This window comes from Meriones unguiculatus, chromosome 12, assembly GCF_030254825.1.
Source record: "Meriones unguiculatus strain TT.TT164.6M chromosome 12, Bangor_MerUng_6.1, whole genome shotgun sequence".
Lineage (NCBI taxonomy): Eukaryota > Metazoa > Chordata > Mammalia > Rodentia > Muridae > Meriones > Meriones unguiculatus.
The window spans coordinates 97,527,353-97,550,261 of record NC_083360.1 but is presented as its reverse complement, the minus strand read 5'-3'; the positions used below and the strand labels follow the sequence as shown (position 1 = coordinate 97,550,261).

Genomic DNA, 22,909 nt, shown 5'->3' with positions numbered 1-22,909 from the left:
TCTGCTGGCCTCTACTGGCCTGCCAGCACGCATGTAGGCCTTTTAAAAAAGGCCATGGTGATAAAGCAGGAGGCATGGAAGCTGAGGACTTGCCTCAGGAACCACAAGCACAGCAGCGGACTCAAGTGGTGCCAGTCTTTAAGCCCCCAAAGCCTGTCTTCCATAGTGATGCTAGAAGCTATCCAAGCAGCCCCACCAACTAAGCCTGGCTGTTTGTATCCATGCGTACTCCCTCCCATAAAGAGCTTCAAAGTACAGTGTATGTGTGACCTACCAGACAAAAGCCTGCCATTCCCCATCAGTCTTTCTCCAGAGTAGTGCTAGTGGAGCTGCCTTTACGGTGTTCTGGTCTAGAGAATGGCCCAGTAGTAGAGGAAGCTCATGTAAGTCTCCAGATCCTGAGAAACAAGTGCAGTTGGACACATTGTAATTTTACAGACTCACATGGTCTTGACTCTCCTGACGTAATGGGACCTCACCAGGGTGCCTGTAAAATTCAACCTGGCTCTACCCTCATTTTCGGTACACACCAGACTATTCCGCACTCATTTTAGGGAGTGAGGTTTTACACCCTGATAGGTACTTCTCTCAAATTCTCACCTTTGAATAAATGCCTGTTTTTAAGGTTAGCCACATTTTGGCCTGTACAATCTGGTGCTTCATTGAACCATCACCTGTATATCACAGAATCTAAGATGTTAGTTAAGGAAAACAAATATAAGTCTAGGGTCTTGAGATAGCCTTTGCTCACGTGAAACGTGCTGTGGTAGGAAACGGCTGCCTTAGGATTTGCTGTGGGGTTTGTGCGCACCAGCTAACAAGGAAGCTCTGTTAGAGCTGAAAGAAGCTACCCTGTTACACTGAAAAGGATGCTCTTCCTTAGGGCAAAAGGCTAGAACAGGCTAAAGGGGCCGAGATTCTGTGCTTCTGTTTAAGTGCTATTCCCCACCTCTCCATCATTATAGTTTTTGAGTGTTGAGGAAAGTGTAAGGAATGGTGTGAAGACTAAAATCCTCCATGTAGATGCAGCATTTTCCCGTTCAGCCAATTCTGAAACATTTGACTTGAAGTGGCCACAGTGTGCAAACGGCAGGAAAAGTCTCAGATGGTTGCTAAGTGAGTCGCGCCAAGCTTGTGAAGGGAAGTCGCCACCACCACGAGGAGCAACGGTTGTGGGTAGGTGCCTGACCAGCAGTCCACAGGGAACTAGCAAAACTGGAAAGCTGTGCACGTGTTGGCTAAGTGAAAGCCAAGCGTGGTGTCGGACGCCTGTAATCCCAGCACTGGGGAGACTGAGGCAGGCAGATCTCTGTGAGTTCAAGGCCAGCCTGGTCTACAAAGCGAGTCCAGGACAGCGGAGGTGACACAGGGAAACCCTGTCTCGGAAAACAAACGACTAAGCGATGCTATACAAGCTGGAAAACATCGAAGGCTGTGAAGAGCCGCATTTAGCCGACTCTGCTTTTTCTTTTTTAACCCGTGTTAGATGTCTGCCAATTTAGAATACTGTCAGTGAGCCAAGACCTGTTCTGTTCAGTGTATGTCCTGTGCAAGGTCCACACTAACGTCCTTCACACCAGTTGCCTGTGGCTGACCGGAAGTCAGCCCTGTTAGGACGGCTATGGATTCCTCCCATAGCTTTTCAGAACCAACGTCACACACCAGTTCCCTCGGGAGAAGCAAGCTCTGCCAGAACAGGAGCCGGAAGAGGGGATGGAGACTTCCCGGGGCGACCAGGAAGGCCTGGGCGAGCGCGTCGGAGACAGGTTGTGTGGAAGGCGGGCCGCGTAAAGCGGAAGCCACCTCAAGGCGGGGACAGGTGCCGGCAGGGTGCTAAGCGGAGGGTCGCCGGGAGCCCGGGCCGCCCGGAGCGTGGTGGGTGGGCTGGGAGCGGCGAGCGCGCCGTCACTGCTGGAGCGCGGGCCCTGCCCACGGGTGGACCCTCACTGGTCAGCCCAGAGGAGAGAGGCGGAGCAAGCACGTCTCCTTCTGATTGGGCAGCGCGGGCCGCGCCCTGGCAGGTAGAGACGAGCCGCGCCCTCCGCCGCGTTTGCACGCTGCAAAGCCTGGGACTCTGCGGCGCCCACTCCACTCCCGGGCTCTGCTGCTCCGCGTGCCAAAGCACGCCGGTCCGGTTAGAAACACGCGCCCCTGCTCAGAGTCCGACATAAAGCGAGAAGCCAGGCGGGCTCCGTTCCTAGCCGGGCCCCGCGCCGAGGACACGCCATCCCTGGGCAACGAGCTTGAGACGGCGTTTTGACGGCTGCGCTGGCCGCTCGTGCAGCTCCGACGCGCGCTTCTGGAAAGCCGCGGAAAGCGCAGGCCGGGGTCAGAGCCATCGCTGGGCGGGCGCCCGGGCTGCGGCCCGGAAAGGCGTTGGCGCGCCTTCTGGTCCCCGGCGCCTCCCGTAGCGTCCCTAGTAACCGCGCCCCTAGTGACCGCGGGCCGCAGGCGGGGCGCGGCGAGGTCGGGCGGCGCCTGCTCTCCCGCCCCGGGCCGGCGCGGGCGCGGGCGCTCGGAGCGGGGCGATGGCCTCCCCGCACCTGGCGGCCAAGCTGGCGGCCCGGCTGGCGGCGGCCAGCCTCCACCTGCCGGTGAACGCCCCCACCGGGGCCAGAGGCGCGCAGTACGAGCGCGAGGACCCCCTAGCGTCGGTGCTAGCGGCGACCCTGGAGGAGGAGCGGAGCAAAGGGCTGCGGTCGGCGCGGGCGTCGGTAACGGGGGACCCCGCGGGGCTGAGGGCCGGGCCGGGTGCCCACTGGCGGGGCGGGGGCGCGCTGCGGGCTCCCCGCTCCCTGCCCCAGCTCCAGATGGCTGCAGACTTTCTTGGAGAGCATTTTTTTAAACTGTTTCCAGAGTGTGCAAAGAACAGAACTTTCCCCCTGTTCTTTCAGCATATTTTGGGAATAAATAATTCTTTGTGTAGCCTTGGCTGTTCTGGACTCACTTTGTAGACCAGGCTGGCCTCAAACTCAGAGAGATCCGCCTGCCTCTGCCCCCCTTAGTGGGATCACTGGCCTGCACCACTGCACCCGGCTTAGTTCTTTGATTTTTTTTTTTTTTAATTTAATTTTTGTTGTTGTTTTTTTTTTTAAACCTTGAGGAAAACTGACGTGCCATAATTTTCATAAAACCTCAGGTGATAAGTTGTGCTGACAAGTGTGTTTAATCATTTTGAGGTTTTGGTTAGTAATGGGTTTTAGCACAGTCCATTAGTAGAGCTAATGTTGGAAGTTCAATGGACAGATGCTCCCAGAGTTTCCTAAAGGGGCCATAAGGGTGCAGTGAGGTCTCAAAAACCATTTTCAGTATCTAGTCTGGATGCATTTACAGCAGGAGGGCTGTCTGTGGTCTGTTCGCTCCACCTCGTTTCCAGCAATATTCTTTATTTGAGAACTTCATACAGTGTGTTTAAACATAGTCTTCTCTCTCTTCTCCACCTGCTCTATCCGTTTTGTTTGTTTGTTTTAGAATTTTGTGTGTGGTTGTGTGCCACCTGAGTTCCTGGGAGTTACAGGCAGCTGTGAGCCACCATACAAGTGCTGGCAATCAAGCCCGGGTCTGCTGGACCAGCAAGTGCTCTTAACAGCTCAGCCATCTCAACATCCTTATTTTTGTTTGTGTTTCAAGACAGGGTCTCTCTGTTATCGATGGCTGTCCTAGAACTCTGTAGTCCAGGCTGGCCTCAAATTCACAGAGCTCTGCCTGCCTCTGCCTCCTGAGGGCTGGGTTTAAAGGGGTGTGTCATGCCCAGCTTCTGTTCTCTTTAAAAGTCCACGACTTTGGATTTAAGTGCGCACTCTGCGGATGTAAAGCATTGGGACAGGCACGTGCCCTCCCACAACTTGGTTTCTTAGCTGGGAATGAGGTGAAGGGAAGAGCTGTACCAACTGAGCTACACCCTTGACCTTTTTGTTTTATTGTAGACAGGGTCTCATTTGCTCTAGGATTGCCTCAGACTTGCTATGAGTGGCTGAGGATGACCTTAAACTTCTGATCCTCCGGACTCCATCTTTCAAATTAAGAGTATGAGGCACCATGCCTGGCTGGTAGCAAAGCTTTCAGGTTATCTAGAGTGAAGCAGCTGAGCATCATGGAGGCTCAGAGTTCTGGAACTGGGAGGACTGATATACTTGATAAAGCCACCGTTCAACATAGTCTTTAATAGCTTACAGAAGGCAAAATATTTGTGTGGAAGGAAGTATTTGGATCCTGGACCAGAATCCATTCTCTGCTACCTGCTAGGTGATTTTAGAACATGACTTCTATTTCCTTATCTACAGTTGTCTCCAATTTCCACGTGTGTGTGTGTGTGTGTGTGTAGAACCAATGGAGAGAATGGGTGTTGTTTCTAGAGTGATTTACATAAACCAGTAATTATAACAATTGTCAGTGTGAATAGTTCACTTGGAAATGGACACCTTGACTTCTTGTGGCAGAAAAGCCCATCGTTTGTGTAGTTGATATTCCAGAGTGCCCTGTCACTGAAGAGTCATATTATAAACTGAGTCTGGGTGTCCAGAACCCAAATAAAAACCTAATATGTTGCCATTTATCTGTAATCCAAGTGTTGGAGGGAGGAGAAACAGGCAGATTCCTGGAACTTGTTGAAAGCCTTGTCCCAAAAAATACGGTGGACATGGTCTACAAAGCAAGTCCAGGACAGCCAAGGCTATTCAGAAAAAAACTTATCTTGGAAACCCCCGATAAATTAATAAGGTGAATAGTGAATAGGAAATGTGCCTGATATTGATCTCTGGTCTACACACACACACACACACACACACACACACACACACACGGGCAGAGAGGCAGGGCCAGAGGGTCCCACATTCACTAAGAGACACAGTGAGCTAAAGTGTCAAATGCTGCATCAAACCCCCCAAAATGAAGAATAGAGACTAGCATTCCCAGAGGTGAGTTCTGTAGGTAGGAAAATGAGTGAATGTTCCTCTGGTGGCTTCTGTTTTCCTAAAGAAATAAAAGGGTTATGAGGAGAATTGGTGGGCTGAGGTGGGAGAAGGGAAAGATAAGCTGGTTGCTGGGGCAGTGGGAGCCATCTCCCACGGGGACACTAGCTGTTGCGCCAGCCAGGAACCCGCTAGACATTGCTCGGTGTCTGAGTTAGTGTCAATATTTGCAAAACGTTGTTGTTTTGGAAAGGTACATGTCAGTTACGGCAGTAACCACTGAACATACCCTTCCCTTTAAATATCTAATGTTAGCGCATTTGGAAGACAGAGTCAGAACTGTGAGTTTCAGACCACCCTAACCTGCATGGGAAGCTCCAGACTAGCCTAGATGATATAACAAGACCTTGTCCCCAAACAAACAAATAAATAAGTAATCTCAAACATTAGCTGGGTACAGTGGCCCACAGCTATAGTCTTAGCACTTGGGAGGCTGAGGTACACGGATTTCATTCAACATTGTAAAACTCCCATCTCTCTCTTTCCTTCCTCCTTTTCTCCCTCCCTTCCTTTCTTCCTTCTTCCTTCCCTCCTCCTTCCCTCCTTTCCTTCCTTCCATCTTTTCTTTCTTCCTTCCTTCTTCCTCTTTCTCCTCCTCCTTGTTCATCTTTTCTTTTTCTTTTTTGGAGTCAGGGTCTCACTGTGTAGCCCTGGCTGCCTAGGAGCTCTTAGAGAACAGGAACATACGTAATGATGCTGGTTTCATAGAAATGTGCCTACCTCTGCCCCTCAAATGCTGAGATTAAAGGTGTGTGCCGCCATGCCTGGCCCAACAGACCTTCCATAGCACATACTGGCCTCAAACTCACTGTGTAACTCAGGCTGGCCTTGAAGTCAGGGTCTTTCTGGCTCTGCCTTCTGAGTGCTAGGATTATAGACAGGGGCTACCAGGTTCAGTATTGAAAAGAAGATAAATTAGTAAAAGTTCCAGAATTCACATAAACTCCATTCTCTGTGGGGCTGACACCAGTAAAACTCAGGTGCTGGGAGGCTGATTGACCCCTAAGTGGGTCAAGCCGCTCTCAGGGAGATTAGCTTCTTACAGAGTGGAACTTCCACCATGAAAAGCTTAACTATCAGAAGAGGAGGGAAATAGCAAGCATTGCATGGTGTTTGGCCTCCAGAGGGTCCTGGGGCAGTGAAACTAGAAGTGGGAGTCATTCATCGGTTTTAGGTTAAAACCAAACCAGTAAGCAAGCAAACAAAAACCTAGAAGGCTCTGTTTGAAAAATGTCCCGTGTGTTAGTGCAGCTTGCCAGGCTGCTTCTGCTTCACACACTCCTCTCTCTCTCTCTTTCTCTCTCTCTCTCTCTCTCTCTCTCTCTCTCTCTCTCTCTCTCGTTTTCTGTTTTTTTTCAAGACAGGGTTTCTCTGTGTGGCCTTGGCTGTCCTGGACTTGCTTTGTAGATCAGGCTGGCCTCAAATTCACAGAGATCCGGCTGCCTCTGCCTGGGGTTAAAGGCGGCCACCACACCCAGCTTCTTTCTCCTTTTCAATAGTTCTTCCAGGCCTAAAAAAAACTTGCTGTTTTTAGTGTAAATGAAGGAGATAAGACCTGTTAAGAGATTTTTCTGGGGTGCTAGAGAGATGGCTCAGTGGGTAAGAGCACTGACTGTTTTTTGTAAAGACCTGGAGTTCAATTCCCAGCAACCACATGTAATGTAACGTGCCACCTGTAATGAGATCTGGTGCCCTCTTCTGGCAGGCAGGCACACGAACTGCCCACCCTTGGAGCCCCCGGGGCAGGAGCCCCTGAGGAGCTGGCTCTGGGCACAGGAGCAGCTGGTGAAGTAATGCACAGCTTAGAAGAGGGTTTCTGTAGACTTCCTGCTGAGTGCCATCCTGTCTTCTGCAGTGGTCAGTGTCCTCACCTGAATATTTCCTAGCAGTTATCTAGGAACCTAACCAACATAAAGTGGGCTGACGCCAGGCGTGGTGGCACGTGCCTTTGATCCCAGAGCTCGGGAGGCAGAGGCAGTCAGGTCACTGGTTCAGAGCTAGCCTGGTCTACAGAGGGAGTTTGAGGCCAGCCTCGGCAACATAGTGAGACTGCTGTGAGAATCAGCATTTGGATCAGTATCAATTCATTTGTTATTTGATTTCAAATACCGTATAACAGGCTTCTCTTCCATCAGGCCGGCTACACCAACTTTCCCGGGGAGGACAGGAGTGTGGCGTTCGACAGTAGTCTGAACTTCTCTGACATCTCCCACTCTGACGAAGAGTATTACAGGAAGCTGAAAGAGCTGAAGGCTGTCCACAAGGAATCCATGGCTAAGTTAGAGAAGATGTGCCAGGAGCAGCTAACGCTGAGAGACCTGCAGCCAGTGGTGGCCAGGGAAGACTCCTCTAGCGTCTCCTCTAGGTAAGTCTGTGCCGTGTCATGTGCGGACTGAACTAAGGTAATTGCATGGACTGACTAGAACAAAAACCCGAGTACCTGCTCCTAAACCGCCCTTCCTAGATTAATGATGTATGGGAGTAATGATTAATTCCACAAAGATGAGATTTTATTCAAAATGTTTAATGGCTTATCAGTTTAGTAGGTTACCTCTTGCTTTGAGGGTCGTTTGTGGCCATCTGTCTGTCTGTCTGTCTTTATTATGATTTAACTCTGTGTTTTGCCTGCATGTATGTGTACACCACGTATGTGTCTGGTGACCACAAAGACTTGGAGCTGCCATGTGGGTGCTGGGAATGGGGCCTGGGTCCCCCGAAGAGCAGCCGGCGCTCTTCACTGATGGGCTGTGTCTCCAGCCCCTTCACACGTGCTTTCCTGCCTTACTTCTGCGTACAGATATGTAGCAGAATATTTAGGCTGGCTCACTTTTGAAACATGTATATAGTCCAGGATGATTCAGAACTTACCATGTTCCAGGATGGCCTCAAACTCTGGGCAATCCTCCTGCCTCAGCCTCAAAAGTGTGAGATTACAAACAGGAGCCATCATGCTCATTTTCTTTCTTCCTTCCTTTCTTCCTTTCTTCCTTTCTTTCTTTCTTTCTTTCTTTCTTTCTTTCTCTTTCTCTCTTTCTTTCTAAAAGACTTATTTATTATCTATAGTGTTCTATCTGGTATAGTATTCTGTCTGCATGTACACCTGCACAGCAGAAGAGGGCACCAGATCTCATTATAGATGGTTGTGAGCCACCGTGTAGTTGCTGGGAAATGAACTCAGGACCTTTGGAAAAACAGCCTATGCTCTTAACCTCTGAGCTGCCTCTCCAGCCCCTCTTTCGTTCTTCTTTCTTTTTTATTTTAAGTACATTGCTGTTTGGCCTGCATGTGTGAGGGGGGTCACACATGGACAGGAGAACAGGAGTTATAGATAGTTGTGAGCTGCCACATGGGTGCTGGGAATTGAACCTGGGTCCTCTGGAAGAGCAACCAGTGGCTCTTAGCTGCTGAACCATCTCTCTAGCCCTCCTGCTCCTCCTCTTTCTTTTTTTGAAACAGGGTCTCATATAGTTCAGGCTAGCCACAAATGAGCAGTGTGGCCAAGGGTGTCCTTGAATTCCTAATCCTCCACCTCCACCTCCCAGATGATGGGGTTACAGTTGTGTTCAGTCTTGCCTTGCTTGAGCTGAGCCTTCTGTTGTTGTTTGAGATAAGATGCCTCTGTGTAGCCCTGGCTGTCCTGGGACTCTATAGCGCAATCTGTAGAGCTGAGCCCCTTTACCTAATCCAGCTGGTCAGCGCTCTGCGCATCTTCTGTATGCCACAGCTGTCTGCTGAGCTCGACACCCCCCAAGGAGGTCGCAGATGTGCAGCACGTGACACGCCAGTGTCTCAGAAGCAGGAGTGGTGGTCATGCTCAGGGGCTGATCGGAAGCAGGAACCTGTTTTCAACAAAAGTGTCAAACTTAAGTTCAAAAAGAATTTTTCCCCCAAACAGTGCTGGGAACCAAACTCTCAATTCATGAGACGGGCTCTCATTGTATTGCTGAGGCTGCTTTCAACTGCATATCCTTCTGGTCTTGGCCTCCACTAGCATTATAGGACCAAAATCGCAACACTAGTTCAAAGTCGCACAGTTTTACAAGTGAAGAGTTATGCCAGACAGTACTTTAAAAATAAGGTAAGCAGAGTACAAATACCCTAAATAATAATGAAATTTAGGGTAAAGTCAGTAAGCACAAATACTCAATGCAGACTAAGTATAGTTCAACTTGGAGGAGAAATAAGAGGTAGAGCAGAAGGAAGGAAGGACAGCACCCAGGCATGTACCCACCAGGCATGGTGGGGAAGGAAGTTAGTAGGTGAGAAGACTTTGAGAACGATGACTAGGCTAGGGAGGGGCAGGGCTCCAGGGTAAGCGGGGACCAGTCCAGACTGACTGGGGGTTCAGACTTTATAGCAAAGAGGAAAGTTTCAGATAGGAGTGCCGTGGTCAGGCATGTGCAAGATGGTGACTCTGGGAAGCAGAAGGAAAGAACAGAAGTGAGACAGGAGGGCAGGTTCCTTCTCTCAAAAGTGATCCAGAGTCCTCTCTCAGCTCCATTCCATGTCACGATCCTTACACAGCTACTCGCTTCTAACTGGCCATACCATCTGTCTTAAAAAATATAATTACATTCATTCTAACATTTGGCCACATAAAATTGAAAGTGTACCCTAATTATTATTCCTCCTTAGTTTTGCATCGGAAAAGAACAGCCCAATTCCTGTCATGGTAGTGACATCATTTTCAGAGCCTGACCTAGGCCGGTCACCTTCTTTGTCTACTGCTTCTGAAGAGGAGCTGCCCAACCCAGAGAAGGACAGTCCCAGGGAGAGCAGAACGCTGGCCTATGCCAAGGAGCTCATCAACAACATGTGGAAAGGGTTTTCTCTTGAAGATTATATTCAGTATGACTCTGACTCCGGAACAGCTAAGAAAGCCAGAAGGAAACCCAAATCCTGGGTGCCCAAGGTTACGGTGCCTGTGCCCTTTCAAATGACGGTTAGAGACCAGAAGAAGAGAGAGGAGGCCTTGAAAGCTAGAGTAGACCTGGAAATGAGGCAGAAGCTGCTCAAGAGCGACGAGGATGAGGCGGAGTGTAGGAAGAAATTCCGAGCCAATCCTGTTCCCTCCCACGTGCTCCTCCCGCTTTACCAGGACCTGGTCAGACAGAGTGACGAGCGGAGGAGGACCGCCAAGGAGAAGAGTAAGGCCGCCCTCCTGGCCTCCCAGAAGCCGTTTAAGTTCATCGCGAGGGAGGAACAGAAGCAGGCCATCCGTGAAAAGCTGCTGAGAGACCTTTTTAAGTCCAAAAGGAAAACAACGCGCTTTAAAGCCAGGCCTGTGCCTCATTTTATTTACAGGCCAGCTGCTAATGGCAAGTCAAAGGACGAAGAGTTCTACAGGAACATAAGGAGGCAGCTGAAGTCCCGAGAGCTGCAGCAGAATCCGTCCTGGCCCTACCTGCCAGCTTACAGGCAACTCAGGAACCCCAGAAGTCATGGAAGGCCAAAGCTGAGGCACAGGTTCCCGAGCCCTGATGATGGAGACTTCGCTGAGGAGCAGAAGGAGCCCTTCTCAGCACAGAGCGTTCCAAAATGCTCAACCCTTGGTAAACAGTGCGGTCTTCGTGACTTCGCGCGCCACATCTCTAAAAGACAGGTCTTGGCAGACAACAGAGCAGATGAAGAAAATCTGAAAGAAACACGTGGGCCTTATCTGTCTTCAAGGTCTAAATCACCAGTAAGAAGCGCGTGGGCAAAGCCCAGGCCTTCGCAGCGCAGCCCTCCGATGCCCACTGTGTCTTCCCGGGGTCGGGAACAAGCCATCAGGTAAGCCACTGGCATGGGCGCTGCCGGCCGCGTGGTTGCTGAGCTGGCAGATGCGGCCCTGTGGGTTTTAGCTCGGTAAATCTGAAATTACTAACTATCTGTAAGGTACTGTACTACATGGCGGAGAATTGTTTGCTAGGAATGTTCTAAGAAACAAATGTGATTTCTGTGTTTCCTCGGGGACAGACAAGCTCCCGCCATCAGTCTTACATGGATTTCCAATTTCTCAATTCAGATTTTGGTCAAAAGGTCGCCTTATTTTTTCAGCCTTTGAATTATCCCTTGTCAGATTCTTGCTGGACAACTTTCTCTTTGGCTTAAAGTGAATTAAGCCTTAGTTTGTTGCCCTCAGGAAATCACTTGAGGAAAAGAAAATGTTGGAAGAAGAGAGAAATCGGATCCTAAGTAAACAGAAGCAAAGAACAAAAGAATTGCAGAAACTCCTGGCGACCCGGGTTAAGGTTTATGACTCTCACCACAGCTTAGCTCAGATGCTCGAATCCCGAGTAAACAATCTCAGGTATCTCGGAAGAGCCGCACTCAGATGCTGGCTGGCTGCCACTCAGTTTCCTTCCCTTCCCTTTCCTTTTTCCTTTCCTTTCCTTCCCTTTTTCCTTTCCTTTTTTCCTTTCCTTTCCTTTTTCCTTTCCTCTCCTTTTTCCCTTCCTTCCTTCCTTCCTTCCTTCCTTCCTTCCTTCCTTCCTTCCTTCCTTCCTTCCTTCCTTTCTTTCTTTCTTTCTTTCTTTCTTTCTTTCCTTCTTTCTCTTTCTTTCCTTTTAACCAGTGGATACCTAGATATGAAATGATATGGCATCTTAATTTATGGATTTAAATAATCTTTGGCTGTTTATACTCAGTTTACATACATATGTGCACACATACTCAACATCTTATGATGAGAATCAGTGCATACACTCACTTCTATGGCGAAAACCCTGAGACCATGTGGAGCAGAAGCATTTTCTGTTATGGCCGTAGTTAATAGTTCTGCTCTAATACTCTCACAAAACCTTCTTATTCATATATGGGTACTCTTATTTACAAGTTATATAAATGTTTGGAATAGCTATACACATACAAACATATTTACATACGCACATTATATATATATGGTGCTGAGGATATGTGGATCAAAGCCAGCACTCTGGCTGAGCTGGTTTTATTCGTGTCACTGTGACTGTGCAATAAATCACCGAGAAAAGTCTGTAACACTGAGCTCCATCCCCAACCCAGAATTTTTTTCAATTAACAAGTCAGTTCTGTTTTAAGTCTATACCAAACACAAGGGCTCCAGTGAGCACGTCATGGGTACATACTACCCTTCTTGACTGTTTCCCTGTGCGAGCTAACAGCAGCCACAGAACACCTAGAGCCCTTTGCAGAATACTAGAACTCTGTGGAACAAGAGTTTGAAAGCCAGTGTTGCACATAAAAGTGGTCATGTCTACGCAAGAAAAGCTGGGTAAGTGGCGTGACTTACTAACCTTCGATCTGATTTACAAGATCTGGGCACATATATATTTGCTTTTAATTATTCTGAGTATTCCTTTACAGTACAGCATTAGCCTACAAATAGAGCCTAGGTAGATGAACTTGAGCAAAAACAAATCCTTAGGAACACGGTGTTTACCTGTAGGAAGTTAATGCCAACGAGTCTTCACCTGAGTGAGCATACCTATGTAAAATATGATTAGCTTTTGTACCCATGAAACTCTCTTGTCTGGTTGCTAGTAATGTATCTTACAGACAGAAAACCAGTGACTTTTCATTGCTTGTGGGAGCTATAGTCCAAAGAATAAGCACGGTGATGTTCAAGCATTTTGGTTCTCAGTTCTCTGTTACCTGCTAAATTCTCATGAGTCCCATTTTCTCTCTGTCCTGCTCCCACTTAATTACTGTTGCTACTAACCTTTGGGTGATCTCATTTAGGAGGAAAAGAAAAGCAGGTTTGTTTTTTTGTTTGTTTTGTGACAGGATTTCTCTGTGTAGCTCTGGCTGTCCTAGAACTTGCTCTGTAGATCAGGCTGGCCTCTGCCTCCCAAGTGCTGATATTAAAGGTGTGCGCCACCACCCTGCTTCTGGGTCTTGTTTTTGAAAACAAAAAAAAAAAAATTTTTTTTTAAAGATACCTGATTTGGACCAGATTTTCTTGGCTTTGTACACTTATAAATAAGATACTTTCAGGCCAGTTTAAAGTCTTTTTGTCTTGAAGAATTTTGAAATCAAAATGCCTAGACTGTTCCTACGGCAATACAAGATGTGCTTTCAGAATTTGGGATTTTTATTCTGGACTTATTAGAATCTTTTCTTTCCCCAAGACAGGCTCACTGTGTAGCCCTGGCTGTCCTGGACTCACTTTGTAGACCAGGCTGGCCTCGAACTCACAGAGATCCGCCTGCCTCTGCCTCCCTGAGTCCTGGGATCACAGGTGTGAGTCACCGGGCCCTGCAGCTTCTAAGAACCTTACCAGTCTATTGAAGAAACCGAACTGAACTATTGGTCTCCTTATATAGTTTCTATAGCTGACCTGTTAAAATGCCGTTCTCTTTATCCAATTCCAGAAAGAGTGGAAAGGCAAGGATGAAAGAATACCGCCAGGAACTGGAGGAACGAGATAAGAAGTTACAGAACAGGCCGATGCTGTTTGAGAGAGTTGCCCAGGTCGTGTTTGTGGGGATTTAGGGCTGGTACCAGCCTCCTGTTTCCCGGTGCCTCTGGCCTCTGTGTGTGTGCTCACCTCCCTCATGTGTCCTGTGATTGCTGGGACATGCTGTTTCTGGGGGCAGCTTCACCTAGTCTGCGAAGGAAGTAATCTCGCTTAAGACCTGATGAGGCTTGTAGCTCAATAAAGAACGTGCAGCCAACCCAGTCCGTCTCAAGATGTTACTGCCACAGTCTGCTTTTGGTGCCTGGTCTTTTTAGTCAGCCCAATTCTGGTTCTGGTGATGCTTTGGGATATGAATCGAACCATTTGGTGTGTGAGCACAGTACACGATGTAGGGAGACCCTGTCTCCTAAAAGCATTTTAAATTGTATATTTATTTATTTAAAATTTTTAAAAATTTTATGTGTATTAGTGTTTTGTCTGTGCACCACGTGCATTTATTTCCTGCAGAGATCAGAGAGTATTGGATACTGCAGAACTGGAGTTGTGAGCCGCCATATGGCTGCTGAGAATTGAACCCAGGCCCTCTGTAGGAATAAGTGCTCTTAACCACTGACCCATCTCTCCAGGCCTAAAAGCATTAAAAATAAATAAATAAATAAATAAATAAATAAATAAATAAAAAAGCAGATCTTCCTGCTTGCCCTGCTTGCCCTGCTTGCCCACTGTCCTGTCAAATGGGTCAGTACACCTTGACAACAATGCAGTCATCCATTCCCAGGATTCCATTCTTCCCGTTTTCACTGGAGGCCTCAAGGGTCTCATGACTACCCTCCCCAGTCAGATTGCTTCAGGAGGGAGGTATATCACAGATGACAAGCTCAAGTTCAAAGAAGGGAAGCTGTAAGTTAGTAAATGATGACACTAGGATCAGAACCCAAGCTGATCTGCTTCCCTTAACCCTTCCTCCCGAGAGGCAAGCGTCCGAGGCACGGAAGAGTGCGTGAAATCCCTCTGTGCGTCCTGTCAACCTTCAGTTTTGAGACTTGGTCTCTTGTATCTCGGGCCTCAAATTCCTGCCTAGCCAAGGTGGACCTGAACTTGTGACCGCTGCCTCTACCTCCGAGTGCGGCAATTACAGGTGTGGGCCAGTACTGCCGATTTTATGTGGTGCTAGGGAGCGAGTTCAGGGCCTCACGCCAGCTGGGCACATGCTGCACCCCCTAAGCGCCAGCCTTCCTGCCCCCCCTCACTCGCCCCTTTACACCTTCACTGGAGGCTTTGCCAGACTCAGCCTCCCTTTGCCCTTCACCTCTTTACTAGCGCTATCTTCTAAGCACTCTCAGGGCTTTAGCTTTCTCAGCTCACACTCACTCACATCGTCTCTCACAGTCCTGTGTTCTCTCATGAGCCTACACACACGTCTGTCTTCATCCCTCTCACCACCATCTGGGGGGTCTCTGCAACGTTGCTCTTCCATGTTAGCTAATTGACTTTAAGAGGGATGGCTAAATCTTTGTATTCCCAGCATCTAGAACCTACAGTCCTGTCTGGCTGTGGGAGAGACAGTGATAAGCATTCAGGGAGCCTAACAGTTGTGATGAAATTGGCCAGTCTAGACTGTACATTTTCTTTTCTGGGTTAGCCCAAGCTAAGAACAACATTCTGACATACTACTTATGAGTCCCAGCATCATAGACAATTCTCTCACACTGTGAATTCCCACCATTCCTAAGCACAGAGAAAGTGTGACAGAATCTGAGGAGCGCATTGAAGGCAAGTTAACTTCATAGCTGATAGTCTCCTCCAACTTTGGCCCTCAAATGTTCTGCTCCCCTGGGGCCTTCTCCCCGCCCAACATTTCTCTACTCCACTAAGCCTTGTGAGAAGCAGGTATCCAGCAACCCTTAATAAGCTAGAGAACTGCTGCAGACTAGACCTCGGTGATAGAGTCCTTTACCTTGAGCGAAGGCGCTGGTGACGGCTTCCTCCATCTGTGCTCTACAAAGGACAAAGTAACCCTTTGGGGCAGGACCTTCTTTGCTGTGAGAAAGTAAGCATGACTTTCTTTCCCTGTTCACCTCACAACCTCTCCAGTTCTTGTGCACGGTGAAGGCGGAGGATAAATACTGTTCACATCAGAAAGTGCTAAAGATAAGTCAGTGTCCAGTGACGGAAACACTGATGGCCGTTCTTTTGGTTTTGTTAACATAAATTAGTGCCCTGTTTCTCCTGTAGTCTCGGGTTTTGCTGTGACTGTTGCTAATTAGCAGGTGCTATTTAATAACTTCTCTTGCAGCTCTCTGCATTGCCCATTTACAAACGTTAATTGTTGCGCTGTCCTCCAGCAGGAAGCGCCTGTGATTGGCTGAAGCGCCAAGCATGTTGTCCTTGTTCTTGGAAGTCATGGGTTTAGTAAATGAACAGATGTTAAGTTGAATTTTCTTACTTACTAGCACTAGCTTTGATTAGTCTCTTCCTTCCTTCCTTCCTTCCTTCCTTCCTTCCTTCCTTCCTTCCTTCCTTCCTTCCTTCCTTCCTTTCAATTTTTTGATGCAGGTCTTATACAGCCCAGGCTGGCCTCCACTCATTATAAAGCCAAGGGTAACCTTGGACTTCTGACCCCATGCTGCCTTCTTAGTGCCAGGATTATAGATTTGTTTTGCCGCTCCTGGCTTGTGTGGCCCTGGGGATTGAGCCCAGGACTGTGTGGACTACGCAAGCACTGCACCGATCGGTATACACCCCAGCCCTGGATGTATCACTCCAACTTGTTTCATTCACCTCTGCAGTCTCTGCCGCACAGTTCTCATTTCTCACTTGGATTTCAGTTCACCAAGATTTGTTGGCACTCCACAGGTTCTGGACACATCTCACTTCTCGTGTGTGTGTGCGTGCGTGCGTGCGTGCGTGCGTGTGTGTGTGTGCGCGCGCGCGCGCGCACCAGTGGTCAGTGTTAGAGATTTTCCTCAATCCTCATTTGGCTTTTGAGGCAGAGGCTCTCAGTGAACCTGGAGCTTGTGAAATTAGCCTAGTGTAGTGGTGCATGCCTTGAATCCCAGCATTCCAGAGGGAATGGCAGGTGGATCTCCCTGAGTTCAAGGCTAGCCTGGTCTACACAGGACCAGTACAGTCCGTGAGACCCTGTCTCACCTGCATTATTTTAAAACTATTGTTATTGACAGTGGTGCAGTTTAACAGACTTTGTTTTTGTTTGTGTTTGTGATTTTTCTAGACATGGTTTCTCTGTGTAGCCCTGACTGTCCTAGACTTACTTTGTAGACTAGGCTGGCCTCTAACTCACAGCAATCTGCCTTCCTGATTAACATAAGTTTTAAGTTGTGTGTCTTTTTCAGTCTGTCAGAGTATCCCGAAGGGCATGGTAATAGCCCTTACAATTGAGCTTTGCTATTTTGGCTTCTTCTGCAGAACCCTAGATCCAGCAACTGTGGTTTCCTGTTTCCTTAATTGGCTGTTGACTGGGTGCTGTCTCACACTTTGAATACGGGGCGTTATTGGTCCACCGGAACTGGGCTGTGAACCCTGCTTTCGGCTGAGGTTCAGAGGGAATTTCTGGCCCCAGATCTCGTGTAAGTTCTCCTCAGAGGAGCTAAGACTGGGCCAAAGCCAGGCAACAAACTGAGTACCTTGTCACCATGTAGTTGCCCAGGGCTGACTTCTGGCAACCATGCTTTTTTTTTTTTTTTTTTTTTTTTTTTTTTTCCCAACAGGAACTTGCATGCCGGCTTGAGGCAGATAACTGTAGTTTATTCACTTTCATCGGTTCATTTTTCTACTGTGTGCCTGGAGCATACCTTACTTACCCATCCAAATGTTGATAGGGTTTGGCTGCTCATAGCATGTTATTAAAGACAGTTCGCCTTGTGCATTCTTGTACCTGTCCTCTGGACACATATGTGAGTCTCTCTTGATTCATGTCTAAACATGTCACTGTCAGCCATAGAAGCATAGGACTGTTGATCTTTGTTTTCACTGGTGCTTGTAAATTCATGCATCTTAATAGAAGTATATAGCTTTTGCTCTCATCTAAAAAAGCTTGTCTCTCCTATAGAGAAATGCAAGGATGGCAGCAGAAAAGCATTATTCTAACACCCTAAAAGCACTAGGACTATCTGAGGAGTTTGTTTCAGAGAAAGGCCAAAGTGGAAGAGTGTCTGGGAACGTCAGCAGGCGAGAGCTGAGAAGCTGCACGTCGGACAAAGAAAGGTAGTATGCCCTCGGGAAGCAGGCCCGGGCTTCCCCGCTGTTCAGACACCTTTTCTCTAAGGGAGTGCTGTGAACTGTCGGAACGCACACTCCCATTTTACCATGGTTAACAGTAAGAACTGCACAGGTAAAGCATTTTGTTCTTCTTGCAAGCTTCTATTCCTGACTTACATTTAAAAAGTGGCCAGATTTTGATTGGAATATAAGGAGTCAAGTGTCGAGAGAAATTAGTTGTCAGGGGAACATTTGATTTCCCCATTGGTGCCGCCATAGTTCTGGGTAGGTGCTGGAGCCACAGGCGTGAGGCCCACCCCCTACACGACGGCTTGGTAACACAGGGCAGTGCCCCTTCGAGACCAGCGCATTCTTCCTTTGATAGATTGATACATTTCTTTCTTTAGCTCTTATGAAGAAGAGAGAGAGAACGAGGAAGAAAACGATTTTATTGATACCAACAGCCAGGATTCTTGCCAGGAAAACAAGGAAGGTGTTGAAGAAAGCGGGGGCAGAGGTTCTGAAGAGTGAACTCAAAGCCAAGATTTCCCCTCACTGCCGCTGGTGTATGCACCCTCGGGGTCGAGACGCCCGCATGTCGATGCTATGAGCGTCTGTAGGAACAGCTCTTACACTGCAGGGCTGCTGAGCCAAGACTTCATGCCTGGAGGAGCTGAGTCCACATGACGCTAGATTACAGCTTTGCCTGCTGCAGTTTTGAAATTGCTATGTTTGCTGTTTGTGATTATGATTATATTTGTATTTTCAAAGTGTGTGAGGGCTGGAAATCACAGCTGTCAAAAATGGATTAGTTATGGAAATGGACATTTATATTTGGTAGGGGAAAAGTTTGATAGTGAGAGAACTGTTCGCTTTTGAAGATCTGTTTTTAAATTTACTAGGTATTTTCTATTTTTTCTCTGAGCCATTTTTTAAACTTTTTATCTCCCTGTCCCCTCATATCTGACTTTCGCCCTTGCAGCCTTTCCCCCACCCCAAATAAAACATACACAAACCACAAAAAACCAAGCATGGAAAAATCTCATTGTGGAGGCTGTAGCGTGCCACAGTGTGTCCCACAGTGTAGCCCTCTGTCCACACGTCCTCGCCTGCAGTGTTCGTTGCAGCGAGTCATCGGTCTGGTTCAAGGCCTCTGGCTTCTGTGACACTGTCAGCCCTCCCCTGGACTCCTCCAGGTTACCCTGTTGTGTCACAAAGAGCCTGCAGTGTTGGATCAGCAGGACCAACCCCTTCAGCTGTCCCAACCATTTGCAAATGATACAGATTGGGGTGGGCCGACTCGGAGCCCTCCGTGTGGGCCAGGGGCAGCTGAGCACCAGCTCCCCCACGCCCGTGACTCAGAGCCAGCCTCACACTGTGCCGCTCAGGCAAGGCCTGCCTTCCTGAGTGCTGCAGCCAGCAGGAGGGAGCTCTTCCGCTCGCATGACTTCAGGGTCAGTTCTCCTTACTGTATCTGAACCATTTTAAAATAAGTAATTATCCTGCAGAGACAAATAGGTACTGCTAAATTACTCATATCACGGGCACTCTTTCTTTTTTGCTGTTGAGATTAAACTCAGGGTTCACACATGCTTAACAGGAATTCTGCAATTGAGCTATATTCCCTAATCCCTCAAATTATTTTTGATAGATAAAATATTAAAAAAAAAAAACCTATGCTGCTCTTAAATCCTGTGTGCATATAGAATAATTATGGCATTTGTGAGTGGTGATCTTAGTTAAGATATAAAGATTCCTTTTATATATATGCTTAAATTGTGATCTTAACTTGCAAAACAAAAATCCTAAAGGTAATTCAGACTTATTTCTTTATTTTTTCTTGTTTTTTTGAGACAGGGTTTCTCTGTGTATCCCTTGCTGTCCTGCACTTGCTTTGTAGACCAGGCTGGCCTCTAACTCAGAGATCCACCTGCCTCTGCTTCCAAGTCTGGTATTAAAGAAGTACTCCGCCACTGGGCAATTTTATTCTTAATTCTATGTCTTCACATTCTTTAATCCCATGTGTACATCTGTGTGTAGGGATATGAATGTGGACTCAGGTGCCTATGGACACCGGAAGAGTGCTTCCCGTGGACTGGAGTTCCAAGTAGCTGTGAGCTAACTGATGTTGTGTGTTGGAGACTGAACTTGCAAGAGCAGCGCATGCTTCTAACCTCTGGGCCAGCTCTCCAGACCCAGCCAGATGTTATAATTCAAAAATAACCAAGACCAGGGCATGCTCATGTTTTGGTTGGTAACTATACTTTTTCCTTAAAGATTTTATTTATGTGTGGGTTCCTGCCTGCCTGTTTGTCATGTTGTGGATGGTATGTGGTACGACGCTCTCAGATGATGGCGTCAGATTTCCTGGAACTAGAGTTTCACATGGTTGTGTACCTCTGCCAGGGTGTTTGGAATTGAATCTGAGTCCTCTGGCAGAGCAGCCAGTGTTCTTAATGGCTGAGATGTCTTTCGAAATATTTATGTGCTCACTGAGAAAGGGAAAGAAAACCCTCTGTTTTCTCACTTTCCTTGCAGCTGGGTGGGCCTGTTATACCATATTAGTCAGGAAGAAGTGGGTTTGGGGAAATCCTTTGAAAGGAAGAGAGCAGCTTGGCCCTCCAGCCCTTTCTTTCTCCTTCCTTCCTTCTTCTTTTTTTTTTTTTTTAATGAGATACTTTTTTTTTTTTTTAATTTATTTATTAGGCATACAATGTTCTGCCTGCATGTTACACCTGTACTCCAGAAGAGGGCACCAGATCTCATTATAGATGGTTGTGAGCCACCATGTGGTTGCTGGGAATTGAACTCAGGACCTTTGGAAGAACAGCCAGTGCTCTTAACCTCTGAGCCGTCTCTCCAGCCCCTTTCCTTCCTTCTTAAGTCATTGAGTTTTCATTAAGCAGCAGAATAGTGTTCTTAATTCAAGAAATGTAGCCACCTCCTCATTTCACGTACTGTTTGAGGTGTCATTTCTAAATTCCCACTGCGTCTGCAATGCTGAGCATGTGCGGTGAGAGCGATCATTTACTGTTTGAAGAACGCTTACTTTTCCAAGAAGAAAAATATCTGCATTAACCTTTAGGGATGGAGCTACAAAATAGGATAGCAGCATGAAAAACAGCACTGAAGCCTTGTTGAATATTTCCATTCCCTTTGGATTATTAATAAAGAGCATGACCACCTCCTTTTGGGGAACTGTGACTCTTCCGGACGCCGTGGAAGGGATGCCGTTGGCACTGGGGCTGGTTGGGAGGAAGACATCCAGAGGATAGGAAGCTATCAGAAGGTAACGGGATGTAGACAGTGCGTTACATGTGTGCGCAGCCCGACAGAGAAAAGGAAGAGTGCGGTAGAGTTCTCCACAAAAACAAGCCATCTCATTGTGCTACAGGGTGGAAGAAACCACGGCGCCCATTTGCCATCCCTAAAAGCTGTGTTCCAAAAGCCATGGCAAGAGATGTGTGGCCAAGGAACGGAAGTGGCTCACGGGAAAAAGCAGGGCAGGAGGAAGCCTAACGAAACCTAATGTCAGTACTCTGACACGATGGCTCAGCTCTCTTGTAATCCCAGCACTTAAGAGACTGATGCAGGAGAGTTGCTGTGCGTTCAAGGCACCCTAGGCTATATACCGAGTTTCAGGCCAGTCTTGGTTAGTCTGTCTATACCTGATCCTAAGAAAGTTCAAGATAAGACAGTTCATTAAAGACACCGATATGGACACACTTACTACTGTGAGACTAATTTTTCTTGTTATTATTTATATATCAAAACTTTAGGGCTCTGTTCTTCCACAGTTTAGTGAGGATTTGTAACTCTGTTCCTGACAGGGCTGAGAAGATGAACTGTGTTTGCCTCAGTTTTCCTTTCTCACAAGGATGGTGTGGGCTAGTATTTCCTGTTGCTGCCAGGTCTAGTTTTCCATCACAAAGCCCTCAAGTTTCAGGTCTCAGTCTAACTGAGGAAGTGGGACTGGCCTGGAAGGAGCCATAGGAGACTGGTTTTCAAGGAAAGGATGGTGGGGAGGGCTTTAGTGTACACACGGGAGAGCGGGCTGCCTCCTTCTACTGTGTGTGTGGTGTTTACAGTGGCTCAAACTGTGGCACTTTGCCTCACGTCCAGCCTGCAGGCAGCTGGGAAGACACCACAGCCTCACGTCTCAGTCACTGCCGTGTGGAAGTACTCTGTATTAAAGTGCTCTGTGTTAGAGGCATAGCTCAAGGCTGGAACACTTGCCTAGCGTGCCCAAGGTCCTGAGTTTGGTCTCCATCACCAAAAAGAATAAGAAAACCCAAAGGTTTGTAGAACCCAATGATGATAGATAAGACACTAGGAATGCACCATGCACATGATTGGTTTGTCTAATTTCTGTCAGGATCAAAAATGTGTTTTGTTCTGGAAAATAAGATGTAAATAGGTCTCACTGTTGCCACAGTAACAGCTAAACCACTGTAAATTACATAAAATTGCTTCCTTCTTCTCTTTGATGTTTGGGAGTTTTCAAACCTACACGTCTGAAAGCGTATGCTCATGTACCCTCCACCCAGTGTTGCTGGTTATGGGCCAGTCAGTCATTGCTTTGCCAAGTTTGACTCTGCACACACACACACACACACACACACACACACACACAGCTTGAGGGGAGGACTTTATGCTAGGCAAATGTTACTCTAACGCTGAGCTACTTCCTCAGCGCCCACACCCAGACTTTTGATCCCTGAATCATTTGACAGTAGTTTGTTTAATTATAACATTTTATACCTAAATACTTTGGCTGTCTTTTATATAACCACATTGCCATTAGAATGCCAAAAAAATCATATACATACATACACACACACATACACACACACACACACACACACATATATATATATATATATACATACATATTCTTTTCTTGAAACTGAAGATTGGATCCCTACCCCTGAGCTATACACACAGCCCAAAAAACTGAATATTGATGTAATACTCCCGTCTCTCAGACAGTCCACCTCCAGTTCACCCAGCTGTCTGTTAGCTCTGGATTCGACTCAGGCAGTGAGAGTGCACTGATCCCGTGCGCACCCTGTGAGGGCAGAGTGAAGAGCCACAGGTGGCCTGCTCGCCATTCTTCTTGATACTGAATTTGATCGCTCACAGGGTTATTGTCAGGTATTTGTGTTGTGAAGTAATTGCTCTCCTTTTATAACAACGCTGTGGGGCGGGGTGGGAGTGACACTCAGTGTTATAAATCTCTGCCTTCACCCAGGAGTTTTACTCTTCCCTACACTCGGCCCTGAATGTGTTGCGATGCTGGGCTTTGTGCAATAGCCATTTTCTAACTGTTCACCTGCTCTGT

General features: G+C 47.5%; 1 protein-coding gene across 4 annotated transcripts; it reads left to right on the top strand.

Annotated features, from left to right (window-relative positions):
• Positions 1–1,606: 1,606 nt before the first annotated feature.
• On the top strand, positions 1,607–21,297 carry Fam161a (FAM161 centrosomal protein A). 4 transcript variants are annotated; one of them, XM_060365157.1, is made up of 7 exons: positions 1,607–1,819; positions 7,106–7,335; positions 9,606–10,742; positions 11,095–11,262; positions 13,304–13,403; positions 17,420–17,574; positions 17,976–21,297. In XM_060365157.1, the coding sequence occupies exons 1-7, from the start codon at positions 1,622–1,624 to the stop codon at positions 18,097–18,099; spliced, it is 2,112 nt and encodes a 703-aa protein (XP_060221140.1). In that variant the 5' UTR covers positions 1,607–1,621; the 3' UTR covers positions 18,100–21,297. The 4 variants fall into 4 exon arrangements, with proteins under 4 accessions (XP_060221140.1, XP_060221141.1, XP_021482340.1 ...); XM_021626659.2 differs by lacking the exon at positions 1,607–1,819 and adding an exon at positions 1,871–2,714; XM_060365158.1 differs by lacking the exon at positions 11,095–11,262.
• The last annotated feature ends 1,612 nt before the right edge of the window (positions 21,298–22,909 follow it).